Raw genomic sequence first — 22081 nt, 5'->3', positions numbered from 1 at the left:
TACCTGCACATGTGGTGGGCCTGTGCCAAACTACTCCCACTGTGGCACGGGATAGAGAGACACTACCAAACCATACTGTCACAGAACTTTACACTTTCACCCCACATAGCATTACTTAACGACATCCCGAATCTACACTGCAAACTCAGACAGACCCTTCTCCAGGTAGGTCTAACGGGGGCCAAGGCCCTGATAGCCCTCCATTGGAAATCCTTATATATCCCAACCATCACAGACTGGTCAAATAAAATAGCAGACCTGTTAACCCTGGAGGAATTTGGCTACGCCAAACGAAACAAACTGAACTTCCTGGCAGAAGTGCGCTTCCTATGGGAGGCCCATCCTCTGTAATGTCAGGGAGCTTAGGACGGACTTGACATCTACGCCCCGACTTCCCACAGCTTCCACTTCGTCCAATGCCTTCTGAATTACACTACACCAAGTCAAACGATTCGATCACAACACGACAACACCCAACCGTATCGCACACCATGACCTAGACTCTGTCCGCCCTGGGACCCTACATGAAACTAACCAATTCCCAACGCACAGACTTTTCACACTCCATAACGCTGGATCTTCCACGCTCAGAACCACCATGCCACGGTGGAGCGCCTGAAGAGCTGACCCTCATCCCCTCCCCTCATACCTCTCTCTTTTCCTTATCGTTCCCCTCTTTTCTCGCCCGTCTACCGGGCCACTATCTTGTGCAAACTACAGAATCCAGAATTAGCTACTTACCCCCCCCCCCACGGGAGAGGGTTCATTATCATGCCATGTCTTTCTGGTACCTGTAACTGTTTCTGTGTTAATAGTGTGAATTATTGATTGATTGTCAGTTGTTCTAACTTGATTAAAAACTCTTAATAAAAAAAAAAAGAATGATAATACTTTTAATACCCATTCCCCTGTTCTGCATAACCAACACAGTTATAATAATACATGTTTTACCTCTGTGATTACCTTGTATCTACACTTCTGCTGACTGCCCCCTTATTGCAGTTCTTTTGACAGACTTGCTTTTTAGCCAATCAGTGTTCACTCCTAGGTCACTTCATGTGCATGAGCTCAATGTTATCTATATGAACTAATGCCCTCTAGTGGTCATTCAGATTAGAGGCAGTCTTCAAGGTCTAAGAAATTAGCATATGAACCTCCTAGTTTTAGCTTTCAACTAAGAATATCAAGAGAACAAAGCAAAATTGGTGATAAAAGTAAATTGGAAAGTTGTTTAAAATTACATGCCCTAGGTGGTCTAACCTCCCCCATAAAACGAAAGACAATACTCTATCAACTAAGAAAAATTAAAACGGACATAGCCTTTTTACAAGAGACACATTTGAAACCAGAGGAGGTACTAAAACTTAAAGCTTCTTGGGTTAAAGAAGTCTTATTTTCCTCTACCACAAAAAGGAAAAGTGGAGTTGCGATCCTCTTGGGGAAGAAACTCTCTTACAAAGTCATTCAGATAGATACAGACCATGAGGGGAGATATTTAATGGTCAAAATTAAAGTATTAAAAACAATATATACACTTTGTAACGTTTATGCTCCCAATGTTTTCAGTCTTCCCTTTTGGGAAACTTTACAAAACAAGCTTCTTTTATTTTCAGAAGGTTATGTAATACTTGGAGGTGATTTTAATATGGCCTCTCAGTACCCAGTTGATAGACTCAGGCAGAGCCCTGTCCTATATAAAACCAAGAGAGATAATCTAGAATCAAAGTTATTTACAAAATTGCTCCAGAATCTGAAACTTTGCGATATCTGGAGGATCCAAAACCCTGATCTCAGGGAATTTACATGTTATTCTAGGGCACATAAAACCCTTTCAAGAATAGACCTGATTCTGCTAGATGAAAGAGTATGTAAAACGAAAATTACGGCCGGGATTTTACCCATCACTATCTCAGATCATGCCCCGATTACCCTTGACTTTCAATTAAATCCTTTAAGGAATAGGAATACTGGATTTTCCTTCCCACGGTTTTTAGCAACCGATTTAAAATTAAAAAATTGGCTTACTTCCAGGTTCCGAGAATTTGCATCCTTTAATCAAGAACATATATCTCAACCGGCACTATTCTGGGAAACTGCCAAGGCAGTGCTCCGCGGGGAAATCCTAGCGTATAGTATCTCTAGGTCTAAAAAACTTAAAAGAAGGGAATCTGAAACATTGAAGGCAGTTACAAATGCATATAACCGCTACATCCTACAAAAAACCTCTGAAAACTGATCTAGGTACAGAAAAGCACTAGCAGACAGGGACTCCCTTTTACTTTATAAAAGCACCCAGAGAGATCTTAGGCTACAGGCAAAACTTTACCGATATGGTAATAGAACTGGGAAGCTATTGGCAAATTTGGTTAAGGCTGATAGAGGCTCCTCTATAATAAAATCAATCACCTCGGGCAGTAAACACCTTACCTCCCTGGAAGAAATATGTAAAGCATTTGCAGAATACTACAAGACGCTTTACACTTACAAGCCCTCTAACATCATACAGAGGGAAAATCCGTCTTTACCTCCTGATTCATTAGAAACATTACAATCTCCTATTACGGAGACAGAAATTCTTTCTACAATCCAAAAACCAGCCTTTAACAAAGCTCCTGGACCGAATGCGCTCCCGAAAGAATTCTATAAAATTTTAGCCCCTGACATTATATAGCACTTAACATTACTTTTCAATGACATTTATATTTCCGGAAGCATTCCCACCAAGGAATTTGGCGCGTCATACACAACTCTTATACTCAAGCCAGGCAAAGAACCGAACAGAAAAGAGTCATACAGGCCTATTGCGCTTTTAAACACAGATTACAAACTTTTTACAGCAATTTTAGCACACAGACTTCAATCCCTTCTCCCCACCATTATCCACAAAGACCAAGCGGGTTTCCTTCTGAAGCGAAACTCAGCAGCTAAAATCAGAGAGGTATTTCTGACTATAAAATATTCTAAAAAGATGGAGGAACTGGAGGGACGGGAGAGAGAGGACACTCCCGACAGGGCGATTATATCAATAGATGCTGAAAAGGCGTTTGATTCGGTACATCACGATCATTTGTTTTTCACATTACAGCAGTTCGGTATTAAAGGTAATTTTTTACGTCTCTTTAATAACTTATATAGTTACGCTTCCACAGAAATTCTGGTAAATGGTGATATGACCCACGACATAAGTCTCGGAAGAGGGACAAGGCAGGGGTGTCCTCTCTCTCCTCTTTGACTTGGCCATCGGGGACTTTCTCTACCAGACATTCGAATGTATAATGTAGTGTTTCAAGCTAGAGTGGTTATGGATTGGCTAACTAATTCTAATTATGTAACAAATTGTGAATTGGAAAACAACATGGCCTATCCATACTCCCATATAGCTTTATTACATTGCAACAATAATATAATTCCTTCTAAAATAAAAAAGTAAAAATCTATCTATAATCCAATTCTGATGTGGAAGAAATTATGTTCTCTTTTACATATTGAATCAAGGATTTCAAGGTATGTACCACTCACAAATAACCCACAATTTCAAGCTGGGATACAATCTGCCCTCTTTATTAAATGGGAATCTTTGGGCCTTATAAATGTCTCTCAGCTATTAGATACTGAGAGAAGATGTATTAGAACATTTAACTCTCTTAAAGAGGAATTTCATCTTTCCAACAAAAATTTCTATGCCTACCTCCAAGATAGACACTATCGCCTAGATTTAGAGTTCTGCGGCCAAAGGGGTGTGTTAGCTACACGTGCTTTTTTTCCCACGCACCTTTTAAATACCGCTGGTATTTAGAGTTCACAGAATGGCTGGGTTTTCAGTGCGTTAGGCTCCAAAAAGGGAGCGTAGAGCATAATTTAACGCCACTGCAACTCTAGATACCAGCGGTGCTTACGGAAGCGGCCAGCTTCAAAAACGTGCTCGTGCACGATTCCCCCATAGAAAACAATGGGGCCATTTGAGCACCTGCAAAAAAGCTGCGTTCAGCTCTTAATGCAGCCCCTATTCTGCTGCCCCCGCTATCGATGACACCTGCATATTATTATTAACCCCTAATCTGCCGCTCCGTATACCGCCGCTACCTACATTATACCTATGTACCCCTAATCTGCTGCCCCTAACACCGCCGACCCCAATATTATATTAATTAACCCCTAATCTGCCCCCCACAACGTCGCCTCCACCTGCCTACACTTATTAACCCCTAATCTGTCGACCGGACCGCGCCGCTATTATAATAAAGTTATTAACCCCTAATCCGCCTCACTCCCGCCTCAATAACCCTATAATAAATAGTATTAACCCCTAATGTGCCCTCACTAACATCGCCGACACCTAACTTCAAGTATTAACCCCTAATCTGCCGATCGGAGCGCACCGCTACTCTAATAAATTTTTTAACCCCTAAAGCTAATTTTAACCCTAACCCTTACACCCCCCTAAGTTAAATATAATTTTATTCTAACAAAATAAATTAACTCTTATTAAATAAATTATTCCTATTTAAATCTAAATACTTACCTGTAAAATAAACCCTAATATAGCTACAATATAAATTATAATTATATTATAGCTATTTTAGGATTAATATTTATTTTACAGGCAACTTTGTATTTATTTTAACCAGGTACAATAGCTATTAAATAGTTAAGAACTATTTAATAGCTAAAATAGTTAAAATAATTACAAAATTACCTGTAAAATAAATCCTAACCTAAGTTACAATTAAACCTAACACTACACTATCAATAAATTAATTAAATACAATATCTAAAATTATCTACAATTAAACCTAACACTACACTATCAATACATTATTTAAATAAAATATCTACAAATAAATACAATGAAATAAACTAACTAAAGTACGAAAAATAAAAAAGAACTAAGTTACAAAAAATAAAAAAATATTTACAAACATTAGAAAAATATTACAACAATTTTAAACTAATTACACCTATTCTAAGCCCCCTAATAAAATAACAAAGCCCCCCAAAATAAAAAATGCCCTACCCTATTCTAAATTAAAAAAGTTCAAAGCTCTTTTACCTTACCAGCCCTGAACAGGGCACTTTGCGGGGCATGCCCCAAAGAATTCAGCTCTTTTGCCTGTAAAAAAAACACATACAATACCCCCCCAACATTACAACCCACCACCCACATACCCCTAATCTAACCCAAACCCCCCTTAAATAAACCTAACACTAAGCCCCTGAAGATCTCCCTACCTTGTCTTCACCTCACCGGGTCCCGATCTGTCCAGAAGAGCCTCCGATGTCTTGATCCAAGCCCAAGCGGGGGGCTGAAGAGTGACGTCCATCCTCGGGCTGAAGTCTGGATCCAAGCGGCGGCTGAAGAAATCCATCATCGGCTGAAGTCGGAAGTCCATCATCGGGATGAAGTCTTCAATCAAGCCGCATCTTCAATCTTCTTTCTTCTGGAGCGGAGCGGAGCCATCTTCTTTCCAACCGACGCGGATCCAACCTCTTCAACCGACGCCTACTCGTCGAATGACGGTTCCTTTAAATGACGTCATCCAAGATGGCGTCCCTCGAATTCCGATTGGCTGATAGGATTCTATCAGCCAATCGGAATTAAGGTAGGAATATTCTGATTGGCTGATGGAATCAGCCAATCAGAATCAAGTTCAATCCGATTGGCTGATCTAATCAGCCAATCAGATTGAGCTTGCATTCTATTGGCTGTTCCGATTGGCTGATAGAATCCTATCAGCCAATCGGAATTCGAGGGATGCCATCTTGGATGACGTCATTTAAAGGAACCGTCATTCGACGAGTAGGCGTCGGTTGAAGAGGTTGGATCCGCGTTAGGGGTTAAAAATTTTTTATAGAGTGGCGGCGATGTGGAGGGGCCTCGGTTTAGGGGTACATAGGTAGTTTATGGGTGTTAGTGTACTTTAGAGCACAGTAGTTAAGAGCTTTATAAACCGGCGTTAGCCCATAAAGCTCTTAACTAATGACTTTTTTCTGCGGCTGGAGTTTTGTCGTTAGAATTCTAACGCTCACTTCAGACACGACTCTAAATACCGGCGTTAGAAAGATCCCATTGAAAAGATACGATGCGCAATTTACGTAAGGGGATCTGCGGTATGGAAAAGTTGCGGCTGCAAAGTGAGCGTTAGACCCTTTCCTGACTGACTCCAAATACCGGCGGTAGCCTAAAACCAGCATTATGAGCCTCTAACGCTGGTTTTCACGACTACCGCTTGGATCAAGACTACCGCCCAACTCTAAATCTAGGCCTTAGATTTTAAATTAATAAATGATTATGGTTGGGTGTGGTCTCTAGGTACTCTTGAAAATTGGCTTAATTTAGTTAAAAGTGGTATAACCTCAATTTCATATATCTACCAAAAATTAATTTCTTTTAAAGGCCCAGTTACAATAGAAAATCTACAGGCTAAATGGGCAGCAGCTTTAGAGGATACCTCACTGGAGGCTTCTGTGATAACTTCATCATTTCAAGTGATTTCGAATGCTACCCTCGCCAGAACCTGGCGGGAGGAACATGTTAAACTAGTGCATATGACATATTTTTCTCCAGAGAAAGGAACTAAATGTCGGAACCCTAGCTTTAATAAATGTCCAAAATCTCTTTTACGTCGGCCAGCCTCATACATATGTTTTGGCACTGTCCAAAAGTGAGAAATTTTTGGTTAAAGATCCAATACTGGTTAAATAACACAGTGGGCATTCCCTCCTTGATCTTATCCCCTTCAAACATAATTTTCCCTGTCACAGACCTTGGCCTCCCCCAGGATAAACTTAAACTAGTCACCTTAGTAATACTAGCAGTTAGATATTTGATTCTGAAAAAATGGAAGTTGAAAGGAACCCCGAGCATTTCAGAGGTAAAGAACTGCTTAAAGAAACAGTGCATTATCGAGCAACTTGACACCAATCTTCAAAATAATTGAAGACTTTCTTCAATCTCCAAGTGGTCGAATTTTATCAAAAGCCTCCCCCCTAGTGAGGTTGAATACTTAATCTACCCATTTAGAGACTCGGAATTGGTCCTCCTAGGAATGTGTTGATCCTCCACAGCCATAAGTTTAGTTTGTTGTCCCTTTTTTTTTCTCCCCTCCCCCCCTTTTTTTTTCTTTTTCTTTTCCCCCTCTCTTCCTTTCTTTTATCTTTCTTAACCTGCCTTGGTTCTGTTTAGTTAACGAAAGTTTAAAGTGAGTCACGTATATAAAAAAAATAAAAAAGATAAATATAAAAAATCCAACTATATGTACATATATCACATAAAAGGGCATTATTGAATCATTAAGAGAAAGTAAAACTTGATGTTTTGGAATTTTTTTGACTTGTATTGTATTTTGTTGTACCTGGCCCTGCGTGGCATAAAAAGGTTGAAATTATTTGATTGTACACATTGATGGATATAAATAAACAATTAAAAAAAAAAAAAATACATGCCCTATTTAAATCATGCTAGTTTTTTTGGGGACTTGACTGTCCCTTTAACTATTTACTAACTACTTAGCTAAAATAAATACAAATTTACCTGTAAAATAAAACCCAACCTGTCTTACAATAAAACCTAACCTTACACTACAATTAAATACATTACCTAAATTAAATATAATTACCTAAATTACAAGAAAAAACAAACACTAAATTACACAAAATAAAAAAAGAAATTATCAGATATTTAAACTAATTACACCTAATCTAATAGCCCTATCAAAATAAAAAAGTCCCCCCCCCCAAAAATAACATCCCCCCCCAAGCCTAAACTAAACTACCAATAGCTTTTAAAAGGGCCTTTTGCGGGGCATTGCCACCCACACAACCCCCCCCCCCAATTAAAACCTAACTAAAAAAACCTAAGCTCCCCATTGCCCTGAAAAGGGCATTTGGATGGGCATTGCCCTTAAAAGGGCATTTAGCTCTTTTTCAATTGCCCAAACCCTAACCTATAAATAAAACCCACCCAATAAACCCTTAAAAAACCTAACATTAACCCCTGAAGATCCACTTACAGTTTTGAAGACCGGACATCCATCCTCAACGAAGCCGGGAGAAGTGGTCCTCCAGACAGGCAGAAGTCTTCATCCAGACGGCATCTTCTATCTTCATCCATCCTGTGCGGAGCAGGTCCATCTTCAAGACATCCTGCGGCATCCTCTTCTTCCGACGGCGACTGTAGAATGAAGGTTCCTTTAAGTGACGTCATCCAAGATGGCGTCCCTTGAATTCCAATTGGCTGATAGAATTCTATCAGCCAATCGGAATTAAAGGTGAAAAAGTCCTATTGGCTGATCCAATCAGCCAATAGGATTGAGCTCGCATTCTATTGGCTCTTCCAATCAGCCAATAGTATACAAGCTCAATCCTATTGGCTGATTCGCCCATCCTTAAGTTAGGGGGTGTTAGACTTAGGGGTTAATAAATTTAGTATAGTGGCAGCGACGTTGGGGGTGGTAGATTAGAAGTTAAGAAATGTAGGTAGGTGGCAACGATGTTAGGGGCAGCAGACTAGGGTTTAATAATATTTAACTAGTGTTTGCAAGGCAGGAGTGCGGCGGTTTAGGGGTTAATATGTTTATTATAGTGGTGGCGATGTCCGGAGCGGCAGATTAGGGGTAAATAAGTATAATGTAGGTGTTGGCGATGTCGGGGGCGGCAGATTAGGGGTTAATAAGTGTAAGATTAGGGGTGTTAGGGGTAAACATAAATTTTGTTTCCCCATAGGAATCAATCGGGCTGTGTTACAGAGCTTTACGCTGCTTTTTTTCAGCCTACTCTCCCCATTGATGTCTATGAGGAAATCGTGCACAAGCACATAAAAACAGCTCACCGCAGCTTTCAACAGCGCTGGTATTGGAGTGTGGTATGGAGCACAATTTCGCTCTACGCTCACTTTTAGCCTGTTAACGCCGGGTTTTTGTAAACCTGTAATACCAGCGCTGTAGGGAAGTGAGCAGTGACAATAACTTGCAAGTTAGTACCGCTCCCCTCATAACGCAAAACTCGTAATCTAGCTGAAAGATAGCAAGAGATCGAAGAAAAATTGATAATAGGAGTAAATTAGAAAGTTGCTTAAAATTGCATGCTCTATCTGAATCACAAAATACATTTTTTTTTTGGGTTCAGTGTCCCTTTAAATAATAGGCACTGCCCAGTTGGGATCCAGGGGCCCGATCCGATATGCAGCGTCGCCCGCAAAAGCCGACAACGCCAAATTTTGCGCAGGTTTGGTATCATATATACGGTGTAACATAAAAGTTACGATCGTATATTTCTGCCTTCGGCCGTAGTTTTTTGGCCCATAGACAGGTATACCAAACCTGCGAAGTTTGGTATCCAATATACAGCATAAGGACTTACGTGGCAAAAATGGAGAAATCTTACTCCATTTTCACCTTGCCACAAATTGCAGGCATAGCAAGCCTTACGCTGAGTATTGGAGCCCCGTAACTCCCTAAACTGGCTGCAAAATAAAACACCTTTATTGTTTATCTACCTGTCAACCGCAATCCCTAATAAAGTGTTTAATCCCTAAAGCACCGGGTGGGTTAGGGTGGGTTTTAGAGTAGGGGTATGTGGGTGGTGGGTTGTAATGAGGGGGTTGTTCTTTCTTTTTACAGGTAAAAGAGCTGATTACTTTGGGGCAATGCCCCACAAAAGACCCTTTTAAGGCCTGGTAATAGAGCTGATTACTTTTGTAATTTAGTTTAGGGTAGGGACAATTTTTTTTATTTTTGGGGGCTTTGTTATTTTATTAGGGGGCTTAGATTAGGTGTAATTAGCTTAAAATTCTTGTAATTTTTTTTATTTTTTGCAATTTAGTGTTTTTTTTTTAAATATAGTTTAGTGTATTTAATTGTATTTTAGTTTAGATAATTGTAGTTTATTTAATTAATTTATTGATAGTGTAGGTGTATTTGTAATTTAGGTTAGGATTTATTTTACAGGTAATTTGGTAATTATTTTAATTAGGTAGCTATTAAATAGTTTTTAACTATTTAATAGCTACTGTACCTAGTTAAAATAAATACTAAGTTACCTGTAAAATAAATATAAACCCTAAAATAGCTACAATGTAATTATTAATTATATTGTAGCTATCTTAGGGTTTATTTTATAGGTAAGTATTTAGATTTAAATAGGAATAATTTAGTTAATATTATTAAGATTATTTAGATTTATTTTAATAATAATTACGTTAGGGGGTGTTAGGTTTAGTGGTTAATATATTTAATATAGGTGGCGGCGGTGTAGAGGGGTTAGATTAGGGGTTAATAATTTTAAAATAGCTGGCGGCGGTGTAGGGGGATCATATTAGGGGTTAATATTTTTAAAATAGGTGGCGGCGGTGTAGGGGGCTCACATTAGGGGCTTAACATTTTAATGTAGCTGGCGGCGGGGTAGGGGGCTCAGATTAGGGGCTTATCATTTTAATGTAGCTGGCAGCGGGGTAGGGGCTTACATTAGGGGTTTAACATTTTAATGTAGCTGGCAGCGGGGTAGGGGGCTCAGATTAGGGGCTTATCATTTTAATGTAGCTGGCGGCGGGGTAGGGGGCTCAGATTAGGGGGTAATACAGTTAATATAGGTGGCGGCGGGGTTCGGGAGTGGCGGTTTAGGGGTTAATACATTTATTGTTAGGAGTGAGGGGGGATTGCGGATAGAGGGGTATACGTGTCAGGCTATGTTTGGGAGGCGTGTTAGACAGTAATGGGAGATTTTAATATTTTTGTGAGTTTTTTTAGGCGGCGGCAGTTTCTAAAGTGCCGTAAGTTACTGGCGACTCCAGAAATTTGTACTTACGCAGATTTCTGGACATCGCTAGTTTGTCAGATTTACAGCCCTTTAGCAACTGCCGGCGCCGTATATGAGATAGCTTGCTGTGCGAGCTGAAACTACGGGCGGCGCAGGTTTCCACGCTTGCGCCGAAACCTGCGCCGTATATAGGATCGCGCCCCAGGTTTCCCTTTATCTCTCTGTTCTGCAGAAAAAAATTAGGGATAGTTATAAAACGAGCAATAAAGTGTTGAATCATTGAACCCTGAATTTGGAAAGAATCCGACCGCAATGTTGAGGCTGCAAGAACAGGATTGTGCCACCTATTAAAGGGACAGTAAAAACCTTATAACAACAAACCATTTCTTTTTTAAAGTTAAAGAATAAAGTATCAACCAAGTCTAATCATTTTTAAAACAAATCAACATCTTGTTTGCTGCAACAGTTTTCTTTTCTTCAAATGCCAAATTCCATCCACCATTTGCCATTAAGTTATAAGATGCATTGTTTTAAAGTTGTACATTTACAGTTCCACTTAACATGCTTCTTAACTTCCGTTTCAGGCGGACCTGAAGCAGAGTGGGTCGGAAGCAGCAAGCGCTGCTTCATAAATCAACCCCAAAGTATTGTTTTTTTTTTTCTTTCATCTTACTTCTATATCAAAATGTGAATAATCTATGATATGCACACTTTCTCAGGCACCAGTTCCTACTGAGCATGTGCAGTATTCACAGTATATATGTAAATGCATTTTGTGATTTGCTGATGCCTGTCATATGATACAGGGGGCAGGGAAAATGGAAGCAACTTTGAAATTTGTCAGAGAAAAATCTACTACTTATTTGAAATTTAGACTACAGGCTATTTCATTGTCTTGCAATTCTACGTTATTTAATAGTCTTTAAATATCTAGTTCAGTAACTTGATTATTGGAACAAATCTCGTGTAATGGTAATTCACAACTAGACAGGCACTGCTTTAGGATACAAAACACATAACTACTTGTTAAAGTGATATATAACATTGTATTTTCATATTAATTTGATACAGATATCACTCAAATCTAGGAGTTATATCTCTTTTAAAAGGCCACACTATGCTACAATTTTCTATTGTGTGTAAAGCAGTAACTGAACATGCTAAAGTGTTTTACTTTGTTTTCATATAAAAGAGTGTAAGTAAAAAACAAAATACAATTTTATATAATTTAAAGTGAAACTAACAGAAGGTACAATTAACACCTAGAATTTTTTTTTACGTCCATAGGAATTAAAAAGCTGGACAATTTATCACAAGAACACCAATTGTCAGCAAACAAAGTGCTGTGATAAATTACCAGGTTTTCTGTTATTCGGAGCAATGTAAATGCATGAGTGCTATGTCCCTTTAAGCACAAATTCCTTTAAAGAAGTTTCCCCATGCCATGACAGTTATGTATTGTACACACATAATATTATACAGTCTTATACACTTCACCTTGGACTACAATACTAACATTTGCCTTTTAGGAATGCCAAAAGGTGTCAATCAGAAACAAAATGTTTTTTTTTAAACCTTATAATACTTTTTTTTTCAAACCTGTCTGAATGGAGGTGCTGTATGTGTGTGTGAGTGTGTATGAGTGTTTGATCAGGTACACATGTGTGTAAATGTGTATGCGTCTGTGTTAATGTAGGATTGTGTGACCAGATACATGTATGTGCCTGCATGTGTGGGTGTTACCAGATATACATATGCACACTTGCGTTTGTATGTACATGCATGTATGTGCACATGTGTTCATATATGCATGCATTTGAGTGAATGTGCTTGTGTATTACTTATATGTTCACATATGTGTGCATGTGTATGTAAGTGTTTCTATGTAGGTTCATGCATGTGTGAATGTGTTTTTACATGTGAACAGCATGTGTGTGCATTTGTATGCGTGTATATATTTTTTAGAAATTTAACATGAAACAAAACAATAGTATACTTACCCCATATTGCCATAAATATAGCAAAGAACACAGTGCCCCCATTGTCAAACAAATAAGTCACCTAAAAGAGAATAATTTTATTAGTAACCATATTAAACTCTGATGTTAAAGGAACATTAAACACATTGCAATAAAAAGTTTAGGAAATAAGTAATTGTGTATGTAGTAGGCATGTGGATTCTGTCCATTTGGCACTAAACAAATGCCTAAGATGGTGCCGGCAAGCCGGACCCGCCGGAGCACATGAGGACCGTCCAGAGCACGTTAACCCGAAGGTAAGGAGTGTGGTTCTGACATTGCTAACTATGACACTGTATTCTGCAATTTTGCAAGCCGGATTTCTTCCTGTAAAAAGTGCAAAACACTAACATCTGGATTTGCACACATCTAAGAGTGTTGCACTTTCACAAGAAGAAAACTGGCTCTGAAAACTGTAGAATGCGGCTTTCAGCTGACATCTTAGGGATTTGTTTAGTGCCAAAAGGCACAAATGCACATACCTTGTATCTAGCATGTGTAGTAAGAATAAGAAAAAAATGCCAATATAATTTTTAATCAAATTTTTAACTCTTCCAATTGCCTTGATTTTCTGTAAAGTAATGGTTGCTGCCATGTTGAAACCTAAGGGTTCTTATCTAATAGGTATCTGCTAAGGACATTTAGGGACAGATAAAAGGTGCAAACAATGGCTGTTGGAATTTAGCAATGATAAAGGGACTTTAATCCCTGATAAATATTCCACACAGTCATTATTTACGCACTTGAACTGTCACTAATTGTCATTAACAGAAGAGATTAGATAAGGGAAACCTAGGTTTTAACATGGCAGTGCCCAGTACTTTTTACAAATTCAAGGGAACCAGGAATCCTACACGTACTATATTGTTAAACTTCACAAACTTTACAAAACATTGTGTGGAACTCAAGATAAAAGTGAGCTTTGTGTATTTTTAGGTTTTTAAAACTAAAATGTTACCTTTGCATATACACAGCTCTCATTCAGTCTCTGCAGGGTACAATTCCGTTCACACATCGGACACATGATAGTTTCGTTTGCTTCACAGATCTCTTTACTTTCAGTAGAAAAAAATTATATATAAATATACATAACGTACAGATATAAACTGATTTCATACTCCAAATGACATACAAAACACAAAAATAGTAATTGCATTAGGAATACTTTAAATGTCAAGTATATATATATATATATATATATATATATATATATATATATAAAACGTATATGAGTTTAATAATATGTTTTTGATGTGTTTTGTGATATTCTAGCACAGTTTCAACTTTCAATCTAATGCAACCAATAACTTTCAACTTGTAATATGAGTGCTAATAAGCACGGTCGCAATCTCTATTGAAAGTATAGATAGCGCTAGAGCGATGCCACACTAACCCTTCTCTTTTAAATGGGATTAACCATTGATTTGTAATATCAAATTGCCGTACCACTTGTAATCTGCCCAGAATGTTTATACCTCTTATATTCTCACCTCTGGGTGAAATTACTGCAAAAGGCCACTAGATGGAGCATGTTATTTATTAATTATATCATAACTCAGGATTAAGTGTTTCCTGAATTGTAACTGTACTTTTTATTAGAGATGAGCAGAAAATAAATGTTCGTTTCGGACAAAATTTTCTTTCCGAATATTCAGTGGCTGCACTATTCAGTATTCAGTTAGTTTAAATACAATACTGATTATTAGTTAAACATTTACACTTGCTTTAGTTAATTTGTTGAAACTAATGTAAATGTTTTAAAGCTACAGGTGAAAAGTTTACCTGTAGCTACAATACCTATGTCAAAACGCTCTGGAGAGTTTGCTAACCCGATCCTCTTCTAACAGTAGGCTTAAGGGGACAGTTTACTCCAGAATTTGTATTGTTTAAAGGGACATTGTACACTAGATTTTTCTTTGCATAAATGTTTTATAGATGATCCATTTATATAGCACATCTGGGGGTGTTTTTATAAAAAAAATATAGTTTGGCTTATTTTTAAATAACATTGTGCTGATTTTCAGATTTCTAACCAAGCTCCAAAGTTTTAGATCTTCAGACTTCTTCTGTTTGTATAATAGGTTTATTCATATGCAGTGGAGGGGAGGTTTTGCTCTCAGCCCCTTTCAGTGGGTGTCCCAGGCTAATCTCATCAACTGTGCTAAATTGAGAGCTTCTACGTAAGTTTTTAAAAGGTTTTATACTGGATTTTTATATCAATATCTGAAGTAGTGTTTATTACATGCAGTTAAATGAAAATTAGTGTATACTGATCCTTTAAAAAGATTGATAATCCCTTTATGACCCATTCCCCAGTTCTGCATAACCAACATGGTTATATTAATATACTTTTAACATCTGTGATTATCTTTTATCTAAGCCTGTGGAGACTGCCCCCTTATTTCAGTTCTTTTGACAGACTTTCATTATAGCCAATTAGTGTCCTCTCATAAGTAACTCCACGGTTGTGAGCACATTATTATCTATATAGCACACATGAACCACAGCCCTATAGCTGTGAAAAACTGTCAAATGCATTTAGATTAGGGGGAGGCCTTCAAGTGCTTAGAAAATAGCATATGCGGCTACCTAGGTTTTTATTTCAACTAAGAATACCAAGTAAACAAAGCAAATTTGATGATAAAAGTGAATTGTAAAGTTGTTTAAAATGACATGCCCTATCTGAATCATTAAAGTTCTTGGTAACAGGTCCTGGTAGCCGAGCAACCTAAGTCTCCTATCAGCGGGCCGGGGTTCTGGCAAGAAGTGGATCGGGTTAGCGCGTTCTCCAAAGCACATTGAGGTATTAACCCCTTAAAAAATTAAAGGAAACAAATAAATACTGACAATTTTCGTTAGTATTTTTGCGTTTTCTTTTTGCATTGATTCAGATTTTTGTTTTGTTACCACAACATATAATAACACTATAGGTGTGCGCAGCAGATTATATTACGGTGCGCAATTAGAGATTTTTTTTTAGGTGACAAAATATGTGAAAAGAAAGGACATTTATTTATAATGAAAAGAAAACCAAACCATTATAAGTGAAAACTTTACTTAAAGATACCTACTCAACAAATATGTCACAAAATAGCAACACTTCCTATTAGTGATAACCAGGCACACAGACTTAGTATAAACTGTTTACCAGAGAACTCATAGATACATAGATATTGACGGCAGATAAGAGCCATAGGCTCAGCAAGTCTGCCGATACTACCTAAAATGATAAACTCATCTAGTTTGTAGGATAGCCTTATGCTTGTCCCAGGCATTCTTAAAGTCCCCCACAGTGTTTGTCATTATTATCTCTTGTGGAAGTTTAGCCCCGCCAACAAAGGCTGCCTGGGACACGTAACTGCCTGGGGCACTAACAGACTGCCCCTGGGGCACTAAGAAAATGCCTTTCTTCACTGCTGAAGCTGCCATACATCACACTGAAAATTGTGCATAGCATGGAAACTACAACTACCATCATGCCATGCACAACATAAAGCATGATGTCAGCTGCAGCACGGGCAATGGGCTAACTGATCCCTGGTCTAGTGGGAGTGGTAGTGCCAGCCATGGGTCCCTGATACCCGTGAACCCTCTCACCCCCTTAGGCAGGCCTGGGCAAGGTTGCTGATAACTGCTGTATTACCATGTAAAAATAATTGCAGGGATTAATGGAAATGTTTTGACTAGTGACTTTTGATTTTTTCAAATGTTCTCTTCACTGAACTTAAGCAATGTGCAGCTTAAACAACTGCCTTAACCAGCACCCCACTGAAAAAAACAGCTAGCAATGTGCTCCCTCCTTGGTGACTGCAAAGTGTGGGAAAATTGTGTTATAAGTTAGAGATCTCGTCTACTATGTCTGACATTTTTGCTCTTCCACCTTGCGAGAGCAGCAGTGCAGTGAGTCTGCACTCTCCCTCTTGTTGCTTCAGGCAGATCAGATGGAGAGGGCTTTGTAAGTTTTGAAAGTTCCGATTTGCTCTAAGTAACAGTGAGTGGTGCACTGGTTGTGTCGTTCAGCTCTGTCTGGTGTCGGCTGCATAAGGGTGAGCCTGGGCACACACCTATGATTAACACTGATGCTAATAAATTGTAAACAGGTAAATAAATGCTGATTTATGATTCCTTACGGGGGCTGCACAGAGGGGATCCTTACTTTTACAGGTGTCAGATAAAACAGGTAAATTACACGTAACGCACATTACAGGATATCTTACCTCACTTGGCTGGAATCCATAGTAAATAATCCGTAAAGAAAGACGAACAAACCAACAAGCGCTGCAGGAATCAGCATCCCAGTATACCACCCCAGCCACGCAAAATACAGGCCGATCTTTTCCCCAAAATACCTCCTGCATAAAAACACAACACATAGGAATTAGAGGCTAAAACAAACAAAGCTCAACCATAACTTTATGAGAATATTCCTTGTGTATTTTATTAAAAAATTATTCATCCAAACAATTTTTAAACAACTTTTCAGTTTACTTCTGTTATCAATTTTGCTTCATTCTCTTGATATCCTGTATTAAAGGATGCACTACTGGGAGCTAGCTGAACACAATTGTAAGCCAATAAGATGAGGAATATAGGTGCAGCTAGTAATCAGCAGCTAGCTCCCAGCTCCTGAGCCTACCTAAGTATGTCATATAACAAAGGATACTAAGAGAACAAAGCAAATTTGATAAAAGATGTTCCCATGGTATTCTTTGTTGAAGAAATACCTAGATAGGTGTCTAGAGCATTACTCAGGAAGGAAATACTGCTGCAATATAGTTTTTTACTAATGTGCATATCTCCCTGCTTTTCAATAAAAGATACCAAAACAACATTTGACAATAGAAATAAAAAGAAAGTATTTTGTATGCTCTGTCTGAATCATGAAAGAACAATTTGGAGTTTTATGTCCCTTTAATTACTTATATGCAATAACCTTATAGCAAAGGTGGCAGTAAAAAAATGTGGTAAGACGTGGGATACATTAAACAAACATGGATAAGTTATTTGGTTCTTATAAACTCACTAGGTTCTCTAATACACACTAATGTGTATATAAAAATATATAAACATATAAATTCTAATAATACTATCTCAGACCTGGTCTTTTACATAATCGAATGTTGAAAAGAATGAATATTCTCAAAAATTCTATAATCTGTGGGGACTTTAAGAATGCCTGGGACAAGCATAAGGCTATCCTACGAATTAGAAAAGTTTATATTTTTAGGAAATATAGCGCAGACTTGCTGGGCCTATGGGGAAGATTATAGTGCGAGCGAACATGATACGATGTAGCATACACTGTTGGCATTTATCATTACACCAGTAGTTCTTGGTGTCAATCAACCCGATCGTATTCGATCGGGTTGATTTTTGTCCGCGGCCTCAGAGCAGGCGGACAAGTTATGGAGCAGTGGTCTTTAGCGGAGAGTTTGATAATTCGGCCCCTATGGCTCTTATATGCCGTCAATATCAATATTTTTATGTTTCTATGAGTTCTCTGGTAAACAATTTATACTAAGTTTTTGTGCCTGGTTATCACTACTAGGAAATGTTGCTATTTACAGTTTTGGAATGTCACTTTCAAATTTGAATGTTCATAATTAGATCGAATGTCCACTTTCGAAATTTCGAATGTAACATTCGATTTAACAAATACTATTCAGAAGTTTAATAATTCATGTAGTAGGGAATTTAGTAAATTATTTCACAATAGATACAAATACAGGGAGTGCAGAATTATTAGGCAAGTTGTATTTTTGAGGATTAATTTTATTATTGAACAACAACCATGTTCTCAATGAACCCAAAAAACTCATTAATATCAAAGCTGAATATTTTTGGAAGTAGTTTTTTTTTAGTTTGTTTTTAGTTTTAGCTATTTTAGGGGGATATCTGTGTGTGCAGGTGACTATTACTGTGCATAATTATTAGGCAACTTAACAAAAAACAAATATATACCCATTTCAATTATTTATTTTTACCAGTGAAACCAATATAACATCTCAACATTCACAAATATACATTTCTGACATTCAAAAACAGAACAAAAACAAATCAGTGACCAATATAGCCACCTTTCTTTGCAAGGACACTCAAAAGCCTGCCATCCATGGATTCTGTCAGTGTTTTGATCTGTTCACCATCAACATTGCGTGCAGCAGCAACCACAGCCTCCCAGACACTGTTCAGAGAGGTGTACTGTTTTCCCTCCTTGTAAATCTCACATTTGATGATGGACCACAGGTTCTCAATGGGGTTCAGATCAGGTGAACAAGGAGGCCATGTCATTAGATTTTCTTCTTTTATACCCTTTCTTGCCAGCCACGCTGTGGAGTACTTGGACGCGTGTGATGGAGCATTGTCCTGCATGAAAATCATGTTTTTCTTGAAGGATGCAGACTTCTTCCTGTACCACTGCTTGAAGAAGGTGTCTTCCAGAAACTGGCACTAGGACTGGGAGTTGAGCTTGACTACATCCTCAACCCGAAAAGGCCCCACAAGCTCATCTTTGATGATACCAGCCCAAACCAGTACTCCACCTCCACCTTACTGGCGTCTGAGTCGGACTGGAGCTCTCTGCCCTTTACCAATCCAGCCACGGGCCCATCCATCTGGCCCATCAAGACTCACTCTCATTTCATCAGTCCATAAAACCTTAGAAAAATCAGTCTTGAGATATTTCTTGGCCCAGTCTTGACGTTTCAGCTTGTGTGTCTTGTTCAGTGGTGGTCGTCTTTCAGCCTTTCTTACCTTGGCCATGTCTCTGAGTATTGCACACCTTGTGCTTTTGGGCACTCCAGTGATGTTGCAGCTCTGAAATATGGCCAAACTGGTGGCAAGTGGCATCTTGGCAGCTGCACGCTTGACTTTTCTCAGTTCATGGGCAGTTATTTTGCGCCTTGGTTTTTCCACACGCTTCTTGCGACCCTGTTGACTATTTTGAATGAAACGCTTGATTGTTCGATGATCACGCTTCACAAGCTTTGCAATTTTAAGAGTGCTGCATCCCTCTGTAAGATATCTCACTATTTTTGACTTTTCTGAGCCTGTCAAGTCCTTCTTTTGACCCATTTTGCCAAAGGAAAGGAAGTTGCCTAATAATTATGCACACCTGATATAGGGTGTTGATGTCATTAGACCACACCCCTTCTCATTACAGAGATTCACATCACCTAATATGCTTAATTGGTAGTAGGCGTTCGAGCCTATACAGCTTGGAGTAAGACAACATGCATAAAGAGGATGATGTGGTCAAAATACTCATTTGCCTAATAATTCTGCACTCCCTGTATATCAATTCAAATGTTTCTAGTTCAAATATTGCATAATTAGAATATTACATTTAAATAAAGCATTCGAAATACTATTACAAATATATAAATTAAAATTTTCCGAATTCAAATATTGCATAATTTGAATACATGAAACAAATGTTAGAATGTTGTACAAAAATTTGAAATTCGAAACAAACAAACAAATGTGTTAAAATTTGTTTAATTTTTCGAATGTTGTGAAAAATTCGCTCATCCCGAATCATCACCTAGACACTACTGATTAATAGATGATACATAGCAATATTCTATTTCTGGACCTCAGAAGGGTTAAAAATACAAGTTATAGATTAGATATCTGAAAATGTGAACAACAGAGTATTACAACTACAAATTAATTAATTAAATTATATGGAACCAAGGCATATAAATATAAACTTAGATATAAAAGCCTTTTCTTACGAGAACCTATACTATATCAATTAACGAAGAAGAAACGGGTAGAGAATTAGAAAATTCCTCTTGAGGAAATGTGTTGAGGTGTAGGGGCTGATTTATTAAGATTCGAGGGACATGATCCGATGTAGCGGATAATGTCTGCCCAACATCGCTGAATGTGGACAGCATACGCTGTCCGCATTTAACATTGCACAAGCATTTCTTATGATCGCTGCTTCTTAACTTACGTTTCATGCAAGCCTAAAACAATAGGCCTCTGAAGCAGCATTCGCTGCTTAATAAATGGAGCCCTTAAGCTCTGAAGACAAACATCAAGGTTGAAGATGTGGAGGATGGGACATTGATATTTTTAGGTTGGGGTTAAGGTTATATAATAACAAATAGGTCGATATCAATTAAAGAAGAAGAAACGGGTAGAGAATGAAAAAAATCCTATTGAGGAAATGTGTTGAGGTATAGGGGCTGATTTATTAAAATGCGGGCAGACATCGCTAAATGCCAACAGCATACGCTGTTAGCATTTAACATTGCACAAGCATTTATAGTAAAATGCTTGTGCAATGCCACCCCTGCAGATTTGCCTGCCACTAGCAGGATGTGTCAATCATCCCGATAGTATCTGACCAGGATTATTGCTGCCTGCGTATGAGTTAAGGATCAGCTGTCTTAAGACCCCTGCTTCTTAACTTATGTTTCCAGGCGAGCCTAATGACTTGCGTGGAAACTGCTGCATTCGTAGCATGTTAAATCGGCCTCATAGAGTCATCTGTGGGTTACCATACTAAGGAAGGGAGCATAGAGATGATCTGGACACATAGAATAACTGGATCTCTAAGTAGCCACGGCAGATTTGGTGTTACAACACAGGACTCAACTCAAGTGGAACACCCAGAACAAAGCAGATATGCCTTTTTTATTTTTGTAAGAGCATTTTATAGCATGTGTGTATTAAAACCCTTGAATTGTAAGTTCTCCTCCAAGTCATACCCCTTACACTTAAGGAACAGATGAAGACCTCTATGAATGTGAGAGTCTAAAATGTTCTCCACTTCAAATGCTTTTGAACCTTCTACAGAACTAAATGGAGGAGAAGGAGAGTAGTGCTGCAGAAATAGATTGGAAACACAATGCTTCAGATGAGAACTATGAGAATGTGGGTTAATCCTATATCTGGAGGGAAGATTTACATTTACAGCCACAGGATTAAAAATCATTCCTAGAAGGACAAGTTAATTCCAAATTAGTAGAGGGAACCACATTTTATCATCACAGGCATAAAAAGGAGCAAGAAACCAAGATTTATTCCCAGAATAATGTTAATATTTGCCTGAAGCGACATCTTCTGCAACAGATGAAAGTTCTTCAACAGATAAGTTAACCTTTTATTTAAATCTGGTACAGGACAAACATTAGGTAAATCCAGATGAACATTGGTATGGAAACCATATGTTGGAAATAAGGGAGACATCTTAATAGATGGATTTGATTATTTTAAACGAATTCAGGAGTAGGGAACAAAATAAAACACATGAGATACTGCTGCAGTGTCTGATTTGTCCATTAGTCTTTGGAGGAAAG

General features: G+C 38.2%; 1 protein-coding gene across 2 annotated transcripts in view; it reads right to left on the bottom strand.

Annotated features, from left to right (window-relative positions):
• LOC128666024 (anoctamin-3-like) overlaps positions 1–22081 on the bottom strand; it is a 353414-nt gene that overhangs the window by 215582 nt on the left and 115751 nt on the right. For both annotated transcript variants that reach the window (XM_053720385.1, XM_053720384.1), the window contains 3 exons: positions 16988–17122; positions 13729–13825; positions 12753–12813 (listed from right to left, as the gene is read on the bottom strand). In XM_053720385.1, the coding sequence (XP_053576360.1) occupies positions 12753–12813; positions 13729–13825; positions 16988–17122 (293 nt within the window). The remainder of the gene's footprint in view (positions 1–12752; positions 12814–13728; positions 13826–16987; positions 17123–22081) is intronic.

The sequence above is a fragment of the Bombina bombina genome, chromosome 7 (genome assembly GCF_027579735.1).
Source record: "Bombina bombina isolate aBomBom1 chromosome 7, aBomBom1.pri, whole genome shotgun sequence".
NCBI classification, from domain to species: Eukaryota; Metazoa; Chordata; class Amphibia; order Anura; family Bombinatoridae; genus Bombina; species Bombina bombina.
The sequence above is the reverse complement of the archived record's forward strand: the minus strand, read 5'-3'. Positions and strand labels throughout refer to the sequence as shown.